The sequence below is a fragment of the Schistocerca americana genome, chromosome 11, assembly GCF_021461395.2.
Source record: "Schistocerca americana isolate TAMUIC-IGC-003095 chromosome 11, iqSchAmer2.1, whole genome shotgun sequence".
In the NCBI taxonomy this organism is placed as follows: Eukaryota; Metazoa; Arthropoda; class Insecta; order Orthoptera; family Acrididae; genus Schistocerca; species Schistocerca americana.
The window spans coordinates 78718568-78735165 of NC_060129.1; the positions used below are offsets into that span (position 1 = coordinate 78718568).

Here is a 16598-nt window from a genome sequence, read left to right on the forward strand (position 1 = left end):
CCAAACCATGAGCCACACCCCTCTCCCTGACTCCTGGCTTGTTATGCCTCATTAGCAGAAGTCTAATTTAGTGCATAGTTCTAAGAGAACTCTGGTTGCAAAAGTTACTCAGACCCAACAAATATTGGAACAGTCTCATCTGCTGGAATGTAGATGCAGAATGTCGTGCGGCATTAGGAGATAGAGAGACACAGAACAATCATAAGCCTATTGCATTTTAGATGGTGAGCATCACATCTCTTAACAGCTTCTGAAATGCTTAAAGACTCTCGACAGTGGCACTATTTAAATGCTGTATGACAAACAGAGAGACATCATGCCTATAGATGTAGAATATGGGAGGCTTTTATTGATGGTACATTCAAATATGAGCCATATCTACACCACTATATACCCATATAATGGAAGGAAACATTCCACGTGGGAAAAATTATATATAAAAACAAAGATGAGGTGACTTACCGAACAAAAGCGCTGGCAGGTCGATAGACACACAAACAAACACAAACATACACACAAAATTCAAGCTTTCGCAACAAACTGTTGCCTCATCAGGAAAGAGGGAAGGAGAGGGGAAGACGAAAGGAAGTGGGTTTTAAGGGAGAGGGTAAGGAGTCATTCCAATCCCGGGAGCGGAAAGACTTACCTTAGGGGGAAAAAAGGACAGGTATACACTCGCACACACGCACATATCCATCCACACATACAGACACAAGCAGACATATTTAAAGACTGCTTGTGTCTGTATGTGTGGATGGATATGTGCGTGTGTGCGAGTGTATACCTGTCCTTTTTTCCGCCTAAGGTAAGTCTTTCCGCTCCCGGGATTGGAATGACTCCTTACCCTCTCCCTTAAAACCCACTTCCTTTCGTCTTCCCCTCTCCTTCCCTCTTTCCTGATGAGGCAACAGTTTGTTGCGAAAGCTTGAATTTTGTGTGTATGTTTGTGTTTGTTTGTGTGTCTATCGACCTGCCAGCGCTTTTGTTCGGTAAGTCACCTCATCTTTGTTTCCACTATATACCCAGATATATTATAAATTAATAGCTAACTTACTCACGAACACACATTGTAATGAAACTACTGATGTGACCACAGCCACGGGTGACAGCTAATATCGCATACTACTAAGTCAAGTGCCATGTGGAGTGGAATTACTGCAGTAATTGAGTTATTCACCTTTGCAGAGGAAGCTGGTGTCACAATCGATAAGGATAAGTCTCATGGATGGATAGAGGGCTTGGCCATCCTTCTGTCTGTGACAGTGGTTGTGCTTGTGACAGCAGTCAATGATTATACAAAGGAAAAGCAGTTTCGTAGCCTGCAAAAGAAGATTGAAATTGAACACAGGTACACTGTGCTAAGAGCTGGTAACATCCACCTGATTCCTGTACGTGATATAGTTGTGGGTGACATATGCCAGGTAAGGTACCACTCGTTTAACAATTTAAGATTTCTATGAATGTTTATATAAACTGCTGTTTCACGAGTATGAATTATCATTTTTTCTGGGGTTACTGAAGTTTTTAGAAAGCTTTTCTCAATGAAATCTGTGCTAACAAACATTGAGAATCAACTGCTGTTCTTACTAACAAATTACTACAACATCACATGATATAAATAATTAAGCACTTTAGTAAATAAATTTTATCAACCATTTGATTCCTGTAGCAAATATGCTAGTAATATCAAGAGATGTTATCACTGGAAGCAGCAGTGTTATAAACAGTGACTGAAGTACTTACCTATTTTCTATGGTAAATCAATTGGTCTCAGTCTGTAAGGAAGAAATAAAATGGCACTACCTGGTTACAACTGCTCATGTATCACATCAGGTGGAAAGTATCCAACTCACACAATTAATTAAAAACATTTTAAGCAAGAGATGTTTTGCTTGTGTAACAAAGTAAACACCACAACCCACACTGAGCCTGAACTAAAACATAGTGAGACATACAGAGTCTTATTATGCCATACTGAACCAAAGTGAGTCACATGGTTTCAACGATGATAAATTTTGTAACTTTTCAGTTGTTGTTGTGAGTTCAATTGCAGTTGTGTTAAGGAGATGTATATAATTTCAAAACAGATTCTTTGTGACATATTGCTGGACATTTTAACTAAAATAATTAGAATCATGATGTTCAATAACATTTCCTTTTTCTGATGAAATTGCAAGAATTTCCATATCGCTGTTTCATTACTTCTAATTTAAAAATTTCACCACTTACCAAGAGCTTCAAAAAATGCCCTCCCAATTTTGAGATTTTAGTTCCATGTTAATTTTAAAGTAAATACAGTATAGTTGCTTACAAAATTATCATTTTCAATCTGATAGGGCCTACAGCTGCAATGAATTTAGTGCAAGTTTTCATGATGCCTTCAGCTGCGATTCTCTTTATTTTATGTATGATTGTACAATTACAGCCTTAGGCCATTTTCAAGTATCTAGAATGGAAGCATTGTGCATTAGATACATAAGTGACACTTGTGATTTTGATGTAGGAATAAGTGATATCTCTAGATGTATTGGCTGCATTATAACTTACTTTATGGATGATTTTTAGTAGTAAATTATGCCTTGTAAGTCATTGCTCCTATAAATTCATCTTATGCTCATAAAATAAATCTCAAGATGTCGTATGCTATTTTAGGGGCATGTTACAAACATTCCACGTGGGAAAAATATATCTAAAAACACAGATGATGTGACTTACCGAACGAAAGTGCTGGCAGGTCGATAGACACACAAACAAACACAAACATACACATGAAATTCAAGCTTTCGCAACAAACTGTTGCCTCATCAGGAAAGAGGGAAGGAGAGGGAAAGACGAAAGGATGTGGGTTTTAAGGGAGAGGGTAAGGAGTCATTCCAATCCCGGGAGCGGAAAGACTTACCTTAGGGGGAAAAAGGGGTATACACTCTCGCTCTCGCTCGCGCGCGCGCGCCCACACACACACACACACACACACACACACACACACACACACACACACACACACACATCCATCCGCACATACACAGACACAAGCAGACATTTGTAAAGGCCTTTACAAATGTCTGCTTGTGTCTGTGTATGTGCGGATGGATGTGTGTGTGTGTGTGTGTGTGTGTGTGTGTGTGTGTGTGTGTGTGTGTGTGTGCGTGCAAGAGTATACCCCTTTTTTCCCCCTAAGGTAAGTCTTTCCGCTCCCGGGATTGGAATGACTCCTTACCCTCTCCCTTAAAACCCACATCCTTTCGTCTTTCCCTCTCCTTCCCTCTTTCCTGATCAGGCAGTAGTTAGTTGCGAAAACTTGAATTTCATGTGTATGTTTGTGTTTGTTTGTGTGTCTATTGACCTGCCAGCACTTTCATTCGGTAAGTCACATCATCTGTGTTTTTACTATGTGTGTGTCTATATCATAGTGCCCTAAGAAACAGTACTAATGAAAGTTGTCCAGGAATTTCCCATTTCACAGGTCACTTTACTCTCTGACTGCTCTATCTGACTGATCATTTAGATGTATGTAAATTTCAATTTCTTCCATTACATCTGTAATTTTCCCTTTCTGTAATTCACACAACCAAAAAAATCCTTTATTGCTATATATATATATATATATATATATATATATATATATATATATATATATATATATATATATATATATAAAAAGAAAGATGATGAAACTTACCAAACAAAAGTGCTGGCAGGTCGATAGACACACAAACAAACACAAACATACACACAAAATTCTAGCTTTCGCAACCAATGGTTGCCTCGTCAGGAAAGAGGGAAGGAGAAGGAAAGACAAAAGGATATGGGCTTTAAGGGAGAGGGTAAGGAGTCATTCCAATCCCGGGAGCGGAAAGACTTACCTTAGGGGGAAAAAAGGACAGGTATACTAAGGTAAGTCTTTCCGCTCCCGGGATTGGAATGACTCCTTACCCTCTCCCTTAAAACCCATATCCTTTTGTCTTTCCTTCTCCTTCCCTCTTTCCTGACGAGGCAACCATTGGTTGCGAAAGCTAGAATTTTGTGTGTATGTTTGTGTTTGTTTGTGTGTCTATCGACCTGCCAGCGCTTTTGTTTGGTAAGTTTCATCATCTTTCTTTTTAGATATATTTTTCCCACGTGGAATGTTTCCCTCTATTATTGATATTTTAATCCTGTTCAACGGCACAATTGATGAGTGTAATGCCATACACTTCCAATTTAACAGTTTGCATCCAAAAATTAATTTCACTATGGGAAAAGAAAAAAATAAGAGCATAAACTTTCTGGATTTAAAAATTTCAAACAAAAAATCTGAACACATTCGATATTTTTTGTAAACCAACAGCAACAGACATAATTATCCATAACCAGTCGTGCCACCCTAGAGCACACAAGCTCAGTTTTTTCATTATATGTTACAAAGACTTGTGGTTATCATGTAATGCTGGTTGGTAATAACACACTGTAAATATCGTAAATGTATATATTAGACACGAAGCAAAAAGAACTAAGCATAGCAGTACACAAGTTGAGTGCCAAGAGACGTAGAACAACAACAGTTCAAAGAGGTCAGAGTGAAAGGTAGGGTGCTCTGCACCAGAGACGCCACAGATGCCCCACCCCCCTTCCAGTAGTGCAGAGCACAGCAGAGGTTAAGCTCCATCGCTTGAAGTCTTAATCATCATGCCAGCGCAGCGGTTGTAGACGGCAGCCAGTGCGTGAAATAGGCACATCAGAAACTGCGCTTCAAGAGTCTTGTGCGGCCAACTGCTGTGTAGGCCAAGAGACATCAGTCGAAGGCAGGTCAGTGGCGTCAGGAGGCGTAGTGGCAGCGACGGAAGGCAGATCAGAAGCATCAGAACGCGGATCAGAGAGTGACCATGCCGGTATCAGGCAATTGATAGACACTGTCTGTGGTCATCCATGGAGATGAATTATGAACGTGTTTACACCTCGACGTAACATGTGGTGAGGGCCCAAATAAGGTGGTTGCAAGGCCGCTTGCACGGAATTATCGCACCGCATCACAAATTCATATGATGCAATGTCCTTGTGGATGAACACAGGTGGGGTGGAATGAGGGCAGAGCAGGGGGGTGTGGAGGCATGTGACATGCACATGAACCCATTTAACCAGAACTGGAAGACACCATAGTATTGGCTGACGGTGAGTCCTCCACGAACTCTGCCGGAAGGAGGAGGGGCTCGCCATGTAGAATCGCAGTGAGCTACGCGTTCAAGTCCTCTTTATTTGCCCAGCAGGTGCCCAGCAGGACCCAGGGGAGGGCCTCGGACCATAAGCTGCCACGGCACATAAGTGCGGCCTTGAGAGTGCAGTGCTACCATTCAACCAGGCCAATCGCCTGCAGGTTGTAGGCCATGGTGTGAAATTTAGCAACACTGCAGAATTCACAGTCGTGCAGGGGACGGACTCACTGTCATCCCTGGTCAGTTGTGAGTTGTGTGTGAACTGAACAACCCACGCAGATACAAAAGAACGAGTGATGGTCTCGGCTGTGATGTCAACAAGAGGGACCGCCTCGACCCAGCAGGTTTTGCGGTCGATGATCGATAAGATGTATCTGTACTCCTAGGAAGGAGGGAGGGGACCGACGACGTTGATGTGGTCGTGGCGAAGGCACCCTCTTGGAACGTCAAACTTGCCTAATGGCAGTTGAGCATGCTTGCCGTCCTTGCTATGCTGACATGGTATGCACACGCGGTTCCAAGTATGGCAGCTGTGCTTCACGCTGGGCCAGACGAGGTGCTCAGTAACCAGCCTTGTCGTGGCTTGTGTTCCAGTGTGAGCCAAGCTGTGCAAAACAGTAAAGACTCCGTGCCATAGAGCGGTAGGGAGCATGGGGCGGGGAGTGCCTGTGGAGATGTCGCAAAGGACTGGGATTGTCGACCAGTGTAGGATATGGGGTTGGACAGAGAGCGATGACTCATTGTCTGAAATTAATTGCTGTATATTGTTGTTTTCGGCTTGATGTCGGGCGAGCTCTTCTAAGTTCAACGGTGTGGTTAGCATGCAGATGCGTGATAGGTAGTCTACCACAACATTCTCCATGCTGCAAATATAGCATGCATCGGAAGAGTGCTGACACATCAGTATATCATCTAAGTGAGTGTAAGCAAATGACAGAGGTAGCAAAATGGAATCAATGAACTGCTGCCACATCTGCGTAGCACTTTTCAATCCATAAGGCTCATAGCAGTATTCAAATAAGCCAAAGAGTGTGACGATTGGAACAATCTAAACCAGAGAAAAAACTTAGAACCATGTAGTAATTGCGTGAAATCCTGGATGTGAGGAATGGGGTAGCTATCTATAATGGTGCGAGTGTTAAGGGACCTGTACTCCCCGCACATGCGTAAGGAACAAATGAATACGTGAAGACCAATTGCTATTGGAGGGATGGAGCATGCTCGAAGTCAACTGATCCTAAATGATTTCCATGGCATGCAGAAGTTTTGAAGCGTTAAGGCACCTGGTCTTATAGTGTACAGGTGGGCCATCTGTGGCGCAAATCCCATGACATGTGCGATTACTGATGGCCGATACTCGCGAAGGGAGGTTGACAAGAGAGGGGATCCAGATGAAACATCAGTTCACTGACGTTGATGGATCTGGGCAGCTTAGTCAGGGGGTTGGCTGTAGTCGATGAAGAAAGGCGAGGTGCAGTAGCTGCGTGGTGTGAGGAATCCGGCATAGCACGAGCAGGTTTATCCTGGAGATTCAGCGGCAGCGATGCAAAAACTGTAGCAGGCAGAGGAATGCTCAGCACAGGAGCAATTTGGTGAGAAGACACAGTAGGTGCACAAGTTTGTTCGTCTTGATGCAGTTCTGCAGATAGGCAACATATCATATGCCGTGTGTGTGACAGTTCAGCAGAGGCAGAGGCAATGCAGGTGCGTAACACATCATTCTGGGTGCGGAGCTCATCGATTTGTGTGTGCACGTCCGACAAATCAGAGAGCTGTGTAGTAATACGCTTGAACAGAGATGCTCTTATGGAAAGCCTAGCCAAGGAGGCGGAGAGCGAAGTCATGCTGAACTCATTTGAGCATGGAACAGTAGAACGAGGCCTACAGGTCTGGTGAAAGTTTGTAATGGTGTAGAAAGTCCAACCCAAACACAGGATCATCCATGTTGGTGACGTGGAAAGTCCAAGAGAAGGGTGATCGTGATGGAGCCAAGGACCACAATAGTAGTATGATAAGCAGCTATCAAAGTGAGGTTAGCAGGTGAAATTATTTTGCCTGCGTGCTTGGCCAGGATATCACTGACGTCGGCGCTGATGTCGAAAGGAAAGCAAGTGACCGATGACAAGTCAGTGGCGTAGAGGCATCGCGCCGCTGAAGTGAGAAGTGCGGCGTCAGACAAAAGGCGCCATGAAGAAATGTGGCCACATGTAGAACACGGTGTCGAGTATGCGGGTGCAAAAGGTGGCATGGTGTGTCCCAACTGTAGACCTGAGAATGATCACAGTGTGAGTGTAATGGCCGGAGCCATTGCAACAGCGGGTGGAAGGCAGTTGCAGTACTGCCACGGGGGAGGGGCTGACATGGTAACCGGAGCGGGCAGAATGGTCGGTGCTGTTGCGAAAGCAAGCAGAAGACGGTCATGGTGTAACCATAGAGCTGTTACTTAAAATCCATCTTGATTGCAAATTTTTATTCATATGACCAGTTTCGGTTCATTCAGAACCATCTTCAGATCTGATATTTCAGTTACAGGAGTAACCCGTCCAAAACCAGCAACTTTCACATGCTACGTCTGAATGAACCGAAACCGGTCATATGAATAGAAATTTGCAATCAAGACGGATTTTAAGTAACATTATAAAATCACTGATTGCTGTTATCCCATAAGACATTATGTCTGTTTTTGCAAAATGTAACCATAGAGCGATGGTCGCGGAAACTGGCACGGCTGAGGCGATTGGCGTCATTGAGACGGCATGCGGGGGAGGGGCAGGGAGGAGTGCTGCGACACTAGGCATATAAGACTGTGCAACTCCGTGCATAGCAATGTTCGAATCACAGTTATGGAACTTTGTCAGCACATCAAACCAAACCGAAGGAGACTGCATAGCTGAGGTGTAAACCACAACATCCTTAACTGGGTGATCATCCACGATGTCACTAGGCAACATGCACGGTCCGTGTTGTGGCCGTTGTTGAGCTGTCACACTTGACGGTGGTTATGTTGGGACAGTTAAGGTTAGGTGGCTGGGCATAAATAATTGTTCACTTTTAACCAAACACGCATTAGGTACACTTGACCACTCATGGTCACAAACGCAGTTAACAGGATGCGTGGCACTACACCGCAAGACATTGGTTGATACATTGTTCCGAAACAATGTGAGCTGGCAGACAAAGTCTGTTAATGATGAAGAAAAGCAGAAAATAACGTTGTCAGGGTCATCACTGTGGTTATCATGTATTGCTGGTCGGTAATAACACACTTTAAATATCGTAAATGCATTTATTAGACACAAAGCAAGAAGAACAAAACATGGCAGTACACAAGTTGCGTGCCAAGAGACGTAGAACAAGAACAGTTCAAAGAGGTCAGAGTCAAAGATAGGGCACTCTGTGCCAGAGATGTTACAGACTAAACAACTCTCCACTAAAAGAGCAAAAATTGACAAATAACTAGATCTTCTCTGAAATGTAACTATAGACAATGGTTATCTCTAGAACTTAGTAGTCACATTATTCAAAAAGAAAACCAATCAAACACATACCAATCCCATAGAAGAAATAACTTTAACCAGAGACAAACACAAACTTCAGAAAAATAAAGTTCTTGTATGGCCATATGAAGGGCTTATTTCAATAGTGGTACAAGTCCATTCTGAGATACAGGGTCCAAAAGTTAAATGTGCGCTGAAAAATGTGCAGTTGAGATACCAGAAATATTCGAGCATATGGCTTCTTGCTACAGATGAACCTGTCTTTCTGTTTGTTTCGTCCATGAATTTCAGAAGCATCACAGACAGAAAAGTGGAGGTAATGGACTTGTACTTCTATTGAAATAAGCCCTTCATACCTAGCTACTATTTCCCACAAAATTACTCAGTGTTTCTAGAAAACAAAATTATACACAAATAACAGAACCACTAATGATCTACAACGATTATTGAGAACATGCCACATAATCAGAACCGTTTTCGCAATCGGGAATCTACAAAAGTAACTGTGAAGAATGCCCAAAATTTTATATTGGGCAGACAAGAAGAAAAGTTAGTACACAATTTAAAGAACACATTACAATAAGCAACAATAATCCATCCAGATTTGCTGTACACTTCAAAGATACCAACCACAAAATATCTAATATAGATAGTTCACTTCAAATATTACATGAGTTACAGAAAGGAAAAATCATGGATGTAATGGAAGAAATTGAAATTTGTATCTAAAAGATCAGAAGCAGAGATGCTGAGTCGCAATAGGCACAACAAAAAGATTCACACAATTATAGCTTTCGCCCATTAAGGCCTTTATTAGCAGTAGACACACACATATACACACGCACACACACTCTCACACAAGCACAACTTGCACACACATCTGCAGTCTCAGAGAACTGAACCCACACTGCGAGCAGCAGCACCAGTGTGTGATGGGATTGGCGACTGGGTGGGGGTAAGGAGGAGGCTGGGGTGGGGAGGGGGAAGAATAGTACGGTGGGAGTGGTGGACAGTGAAGTGTTGCAGTTTAGATAGAGGGCAGGAGAGAAGGTGTGGAGAGGAGAGGGGGTAAGTAGCAGAAAGGAGAGAAATAAAAAGAAAACAAAAAACTGGGTGTGGCCGTGAAAAGACATCTGTGTAGTGCTGTAATGGGAACAGGGAGGGGGCTGGATGGGTGAAGACAGTGACTAACGAAGGCCAAGGCCAGGAGAGTCTCCCACCACCTCCTGAAGTCCCACAGTCTGGCCACAGAGGAGCATTCCCCTCATAGCTCAGTACCATCTGGGACTGGAGCAACTGAACTACATTCTCCACCAGGGTTTAGATTACCCCTCGTCAGGCCCTGAAATGAGAAATATCCTGCCCACTATCCTTCCCACCCCTCCTACTGTGGTATTCCACCGTCCACCAAACCTACACAATATACTCGTCCATCCTTATGCAATCCCTGCTCCCAATCCCTTTCCTCATTGCTCATACCCCTGTAATAGACCTAGATGCAAGACCTGTCCCATACATCCTCCTACCACCGCCTACTCTAGTCCAGTCACTAACATCACCTATCCCATCAAAGGCAGGGCTACCTGTGAATTCAGTCATATGATGTACTAGCTAAGCTGCAACCACTGTGCTGCATTCTATGTAAGCATGACAACCAACAAGCTGTCTGTCCCCATGAACGGCCACCTACAAACTGTGGCCAAAAAAAAAAAGTGGACCACCCTGTCGCTGAACACGTTGCCAAACATGATATCCCTCATCTCAATAACTGCTTCACAGCCTGTGCCATATGGATCCTTCCCACCAACACCAGCTTTTCTGAATTGCGCAGGTGGAAACTTTCCCTGCAATACATCCTGCGTTCCGGTAACCCTCCTGGCCTCAACCTTCGTCAGTCACTGTCCTCTCCCATCCAGCCCCCTTCTTGTTCCCATTACAGCACTACACAGCTGTCATTTCACCACCACACCCAGTATTTAAATTTCTTTTTATTTCCGCTACTTACCCCCTTCCCCCTCCACACCTTATCTTCTGCTCTCCGTGTAAACTGCAACACTTCACTGTCTGCCACTCCCACAACTAATGATGCACAAAAATAGAATCATTATAGATGGTACTACAAAATTTTAAAGAAAGTAATACAGAAGTCAAAAGCCCTTTTCTATAAGGAGAAAATAGATAAACCTAATAATAAAATGAAAACAATTTGGAACATTATAAAAAGTGAGACAAAGACAAAAATAAGTGACACAGATGACCTAAAAATCAGGCATGGGGGTAACTTAATAGAAAATCAAAAATGTGTGGCTGAAATTTTTAACAAACATTTCCTGTCAGTAATCCAACAAATTGACTGTAGGCCCTCTGCTGAGGAAGCTATGACTTTATGTCAGGATGCATACTCCAACATAATACCAGAAATGTACATTAATCCTATCACTGTAAAGGAAATTCAAACAGTCATCTGGTGTTTAAAGTGTAAGAACTCTGCAGGAGTAGATAATGTATCCAATAATTTATTGAAATTTTCATGTATATGGATTATTGATATTCTGTGCCATATTTCTGATGCTTCCATTTCAACAAGACATTTTTCCTGAAAGACTCAAGTATGCCATTGTGAAGCCCCTACACAAGAAGGTTGATAGAGCTGAGCTCACTAACTACCACCCTATTTCACTGTTAACAGCCTTCCCTAAAATTCTAGAAAAATTAATGCACACTAAAATTACTGAACACCTCATAATGAACAGACTTATCAACAAGAGCCAGTTTGGCTTTCAACGGGGCTGTTCAACTGAGGATGCAGTGTATGCACTTACAAATGAAGTAATTGAATGTCTAAATCAAAATATGATAGGAATTGGTGTTTTCTGTGACTTATCAAAGGCATTTGATTGTGTAGATCACCACATTCTCATGCAAAAAGCCAAACTACTTGGAATAAGCGGTGTCGCAGGTAACTGGCTGCAATCTTATCTTCAGGAAAGAAAACAGAAAGTAATTTTAAACAGCTCAGATGAGTCAAGGGATACCTCCGCTCAGTCTGAATGGACTTCTATTAGTTGTGGTGTGCCTCAAGGCTCAATTCTGGGGCCACTGTTGTTTTTGATGTTTATAAATGATTTACCATTGTGTGCAAGCCTGCCTTGCAAATTTACTCTTTTTGCTGACGATACCACCATCTTCATGAGTGGAAAATCAGATGTTAATTTCGAGGAGTCAGTTAACAACATACTCTCTGAAGTGATTAGCTGGTTCAGTGTTAATGGTCTCTCTCTGAACTCAAGTAAGACAAATTTTATCCAGTTCCATACAAAAACAAAAAAAGTGAGAGAAATAAATGTAACATGTGGAAACCAACCAATAGAAAGAATGGATGTGTCTAAATTTCTTGGAGTACATATTGATAGCAAAATGAACTGGTCCTTCCATATACAACAGACCCTAAGAAAATTGAGCTCGGCTATGTATGCTATCAGAATGACGGCTATGTATGCTATCAGAATGACGTCTTCCATTGGAGATTTAACCACTATGAAGTCCGCATACTATGGGTATTTTCACTCCGTTATGTGTTACGGAATGATCTTCTGGGGAAATTTAGCTTTGGCAATGAAAATTTTTGTGGCCCAGAAAAGGGCTATTAGAATTATGTGCAGAGTACCCCCCTAGGACATCATGCCGTAACCTTTTCAAAAAGCTGCAAATAATGATCACTGTATCCCAGTACATATATTCGCTGATATGTTTTGTAATTAAGAACCCTGCACAATTTCCGTCAAATAAGAACTATCACAAATATAATACAAGAGGGAAAGAAAATCCTCATTGTGAACTTAAGAACCTGACAGTTGTTCAGAGAAGTGTCAAATGGTCAGGAACAAAAATTTTTAACCATTTCTCTGACCAGATAAAATGTTTAAGAGAAAATGAATCTCATTTTAAAGCAAAACTAAAGGAATATTTGTTAAATATGTCTGTTTATACATTAGAAGAGATTTATGATGCAAAAAGGGAAATAGCATAGAATTATCCATCTTGTTAACAAAGAAATGTGCTTGCAATTTTTCTCCAAATTAAAACATGAAATTTTGTATTAACATTCAAAGAAATCTGCTGTTATTTGTACAATGTCTGTTTTTCCTCTAAACTTTGTATTAACTATATGCAGTTATGTAGAACATTTTTTATATATTTAATGAAGACTGTTTTGTATCTTTTTGTATGTTTGTTGTTTTGTACGTTTGACTTGTTCCACACCTCATGTGATGTGCTCACAATACAAGATCTACGGAACATGAAATAAATAAATAAATAAATAAATACTACCCCTCCCCCTCCCTGCCCCAGCCTCCTCCTTACCTCCACCCAGTCGCCACTCCCATCATGCACTGCTCACAGTGTGGTTTCAGTTCTCTGAGACTGCAGACGTATGTGCAAGTTGTGTTTTTGTTTGTTTGTGTGTGTGTGTGTGTGTGTGTGTGTGTGTGTGTGTGTGTGTGTGTGTGTGTGTGTGTGTGTGTCTACTGCTGACAAAGGCCTTAGTGGCTGAAAGCTATAATTGTGTGAATCTTTTTGTTGTCCCTGTCGCGACTCAGCATCTCCGCTATATGGTGAGTAGCAACTGTCCTTCTCTGGTATTGTTACATTCAATCCTGGATTTTCCATTGTTTGATTTTCATCTGAAAGATCAGTCAGACAGGGATTTAAATGAGCAAAAATACCTGGGAAATGGGAAATTCCTAGACAATGTTCTACCAGTTCTATGATGAAGCATTACAGAACCATAAAGTGTAAAATCATCGGTACACTCATTAATAAATATGACTTTAATGAGAAACATGATGCAACCATAAAGCACTTTTTACTTAACTCTAGTAGTTTTCAGTGCTGTTTCGTTAGAGTACTGTGATGGATTTCATATATAAGATGTTTATAACAACTATTCAAAATTCAAAAATGACATGCTCCCACAATAAAAGAACAATTATTTATAGGTTATTTTAAAGAAATTGTATACAATCACCAATGATGAGCAATAATTAAATGTAATTGAGAACAAAAGCATATTCTGGTAAAGTAACAAATTTCTGTAAAACAATTATTATCTTCTTAGTGTTAAGAACTTTAAAACATGGCCATTATATATAAGATCTTTGCAACAACTGCTCGAAAGTACTGTGCTCTTAAAATAGCATAAAAAATCTTGGATTTATTTTATGATTATAACATGGGGTTGTAGTGCAATGACATACAATATGTAATTTACTACTAAAAATCATCCATAAAGTAAGTTATAATGCGCCTGGTATATCTACAGGTATGACTTGTTCCTACATCAAAATCACGTGTCACTAATGTATCCAATGTATAATGCTTTCATTCTAGATACTTGAAAATGGCCTAAGGCCAAAATTTTACCGTCATACATAAAATCAAGAGAATGGCAGCTGAAGGCATCATAAAATCTTTCAAAAAAAATCATTTTTGGATGAGAATTATTAGCCAGTTACTATATTCTAGTTTTAAGTGGATGAAAGTTCTCCAAAAAATAATAGAATGGATATTATCTACAGGGTACTTATCATTAAACTTTTGCTGCTTGAGTCAGTGTATATGGAGAACTACTTACTGTACAGGTGCTCAGCTTTATAGGAATGATGTTCAGACGGTGCAGGATTTGTGTTGTTAATAGTGTTAGTGTCAGGACTTGCCATGAGGTGTCAGTGCTGGTATGGTGCCGTAGTGGTAAAAACCAAGCATCAGTGTCTATTATAGTTGCAGTCAGTCAACATAGATCTGGACAAGGTGAGCAGGTCTTTAGTTCAAAGCTGTTTTATCAAAATGATAGAAATAGCAACAGCCCTGTTGCTATTTGCAAGTATCAATGTGCATTAAAGGAATGTGAAGAGGTCTTCTTTCTGCACCAGGGTTGAAGGACACGGTTCAGAAGTTCAAATTAGCTGATAGTTTGGGAATTGGTCCTACAAGAGGCCAACAGCCAATTGTGCCACAAATTGTTGAAGAGTTACTGTTGCCATTGCTGAGAAAGCTGGACACTGTGTGTGATCTTCAAGCAGCACTCAATCTGTGCCACTACAGCTGAACACTCCATAGTTTGCTGTTCAAAAAGTGCTGCAAACAAACATGAGATAATATCTCTAGTGCAGTTCTAGGCTGTTGTTAATGCAGAGGGTCATCACATTGAAACCTGGAACATAAACAGAGATGTGACTTATGCAAAATACATGTGTTTGAAATGAAAAAAAAAAACTGAATGCAGAATATCTATTTTTAACAAACAATGAAAAATTTTGTATGGAATGTAACAAAATTATGAAAAGGTTAGTTGCTAGTCACCATATAGCAGAGATGCTGATTCACAGATAGGCACAACAAAAAGACTATCACACAAAACTCACACACAGATGACCACAATCTCTGGCAGCTGAAGCCAGACTATGAGCAGCAGTGCATGATGGGAGAGGCAACTGGGTGGGCCTAAGGAGGTGGTTGGGATACCACAGTGGTATTCTTCCACCCACCAAACCTACACAATATCCTTGTCCATTACTACACAAAGCCTGCTCTGAACCCCTTGCCTCGTGGCTCATATTACTGTAATAGACCTAGATCCTAGATGCAAGACCTGTCCCATACATCCTCCCTCCACCTCCAGTCCGGTCACAAACATCATCTGTCCTGTCAAAGGCAGGGCTACCAGTGAAACCAGTCATGTGATCTACAACCTAAGCTGCAACCATTGTGCTGTATTCTACATGGGCATGACAACCAATGAGCTGTCTGTCCACACAAATGGCTACAGACAAACCGTGGCCAAGAAACAACTGGATCACCCTGTTTCTGAGCCCTCCACTCAACGTGGTGTACTTTATTTCAATGACTGCTCCTCAGCCTGTGCCATCTGGATCCTTTCCATCAACATCGACTTTTTTGAATTGTGCAGGTGTGAACTCTCACTGCAACATATCCTATGTCCCTGTAACCCTCCTGACCTTAATCTTCATTAGCCATCGTCCTTTATTATCTAACTCCTTCCCTGTTCCCATTCCAGCATTACATAGCCCAATATTCCACCTATGTACCCAGTCTGTTTACTTCTCTCCTTTTCTGTTAAATACGCTCCCCCCCCCCCCCCCCCCACACCCCCTACCCCCTACGCCTAGCCCCTTCCCTGTTCCCATTCCAGCACTACATGGCCCAATATTCCACCTATGTACCCAGTCTTTTTACTTATCTCATCTCCTGCTAAATATGCTCTCTACCTCCCCACCCCCCACCCCACACCTGCCTCCCCCACCACCCATCTAACCTCCCGACTCCACCTGCCTGCCCTGTCCTGTCCCGTCCTCTCTCCACCTTATTCCTTCATGCTCCCCAGAAGCACTTCACCATCGCCCACCTCAAACCTGCATCATGCACTGCTGCTCTTGTCTGGCTTCCGCTGCCAGAGACTGTGGTCACGTGTGTGTGTGTGTGTGTGTGTGTGTGTGGGGGGGGGGGGGGGGGGTCGTTTTTTTGACAAAGGCCTTGTTGGCTGCTTCAAAAAGTATTTTCTGTGTTATTTGAAATACTTACCATATAGATATTTCATATTTGTAACATGCGTAATGCTTCTCTTGATTTTTAAAAAATTTCATACTTTGTGTTTACCTTCATTGAATGAGTCATTTATTTAAACAAAAGTAGTTTCACAGTAGTTACAGCTGCACAATAAGTGCTGAAGGTATACCTATCTTGTGAATATGACCTTGACTCTAAATATTAGAAAAGGTAGTAAGACTTGAGTACACATTATATGTTTACCATTGTTGTTTGTTTGATGTAAGGCATACTGAAATCACCTGATAATGCCAAAGGAATTGAATGAAAGGGGGAGCAATGACAC

At 41.7% G+C, this 16598-nt stretch overlaps 1 protein-coding gene across 1 annotated transcript in view; it reads left to right on the top strand.

Annotated features, from left to right (window-relative positions):
• Window positions 1-16598, top strand: part of LOC124553251 (plasma membrane calcium-transporting ATPase 2-like) — a 631526-nt gene that overhangs the window by 76305 nt on the left and 538623 nt on the right. The window contains exon 4 of the mRNA XM_047127138.1: window positions 1186-1421. Within this exon, the coding sequence (XP_046983094.1) occupies window positions 1186-1421 (236 nt within the window). The remainder of the gene's footprint in view (window positions 1-1185; window positions 1422-16598) is intronic.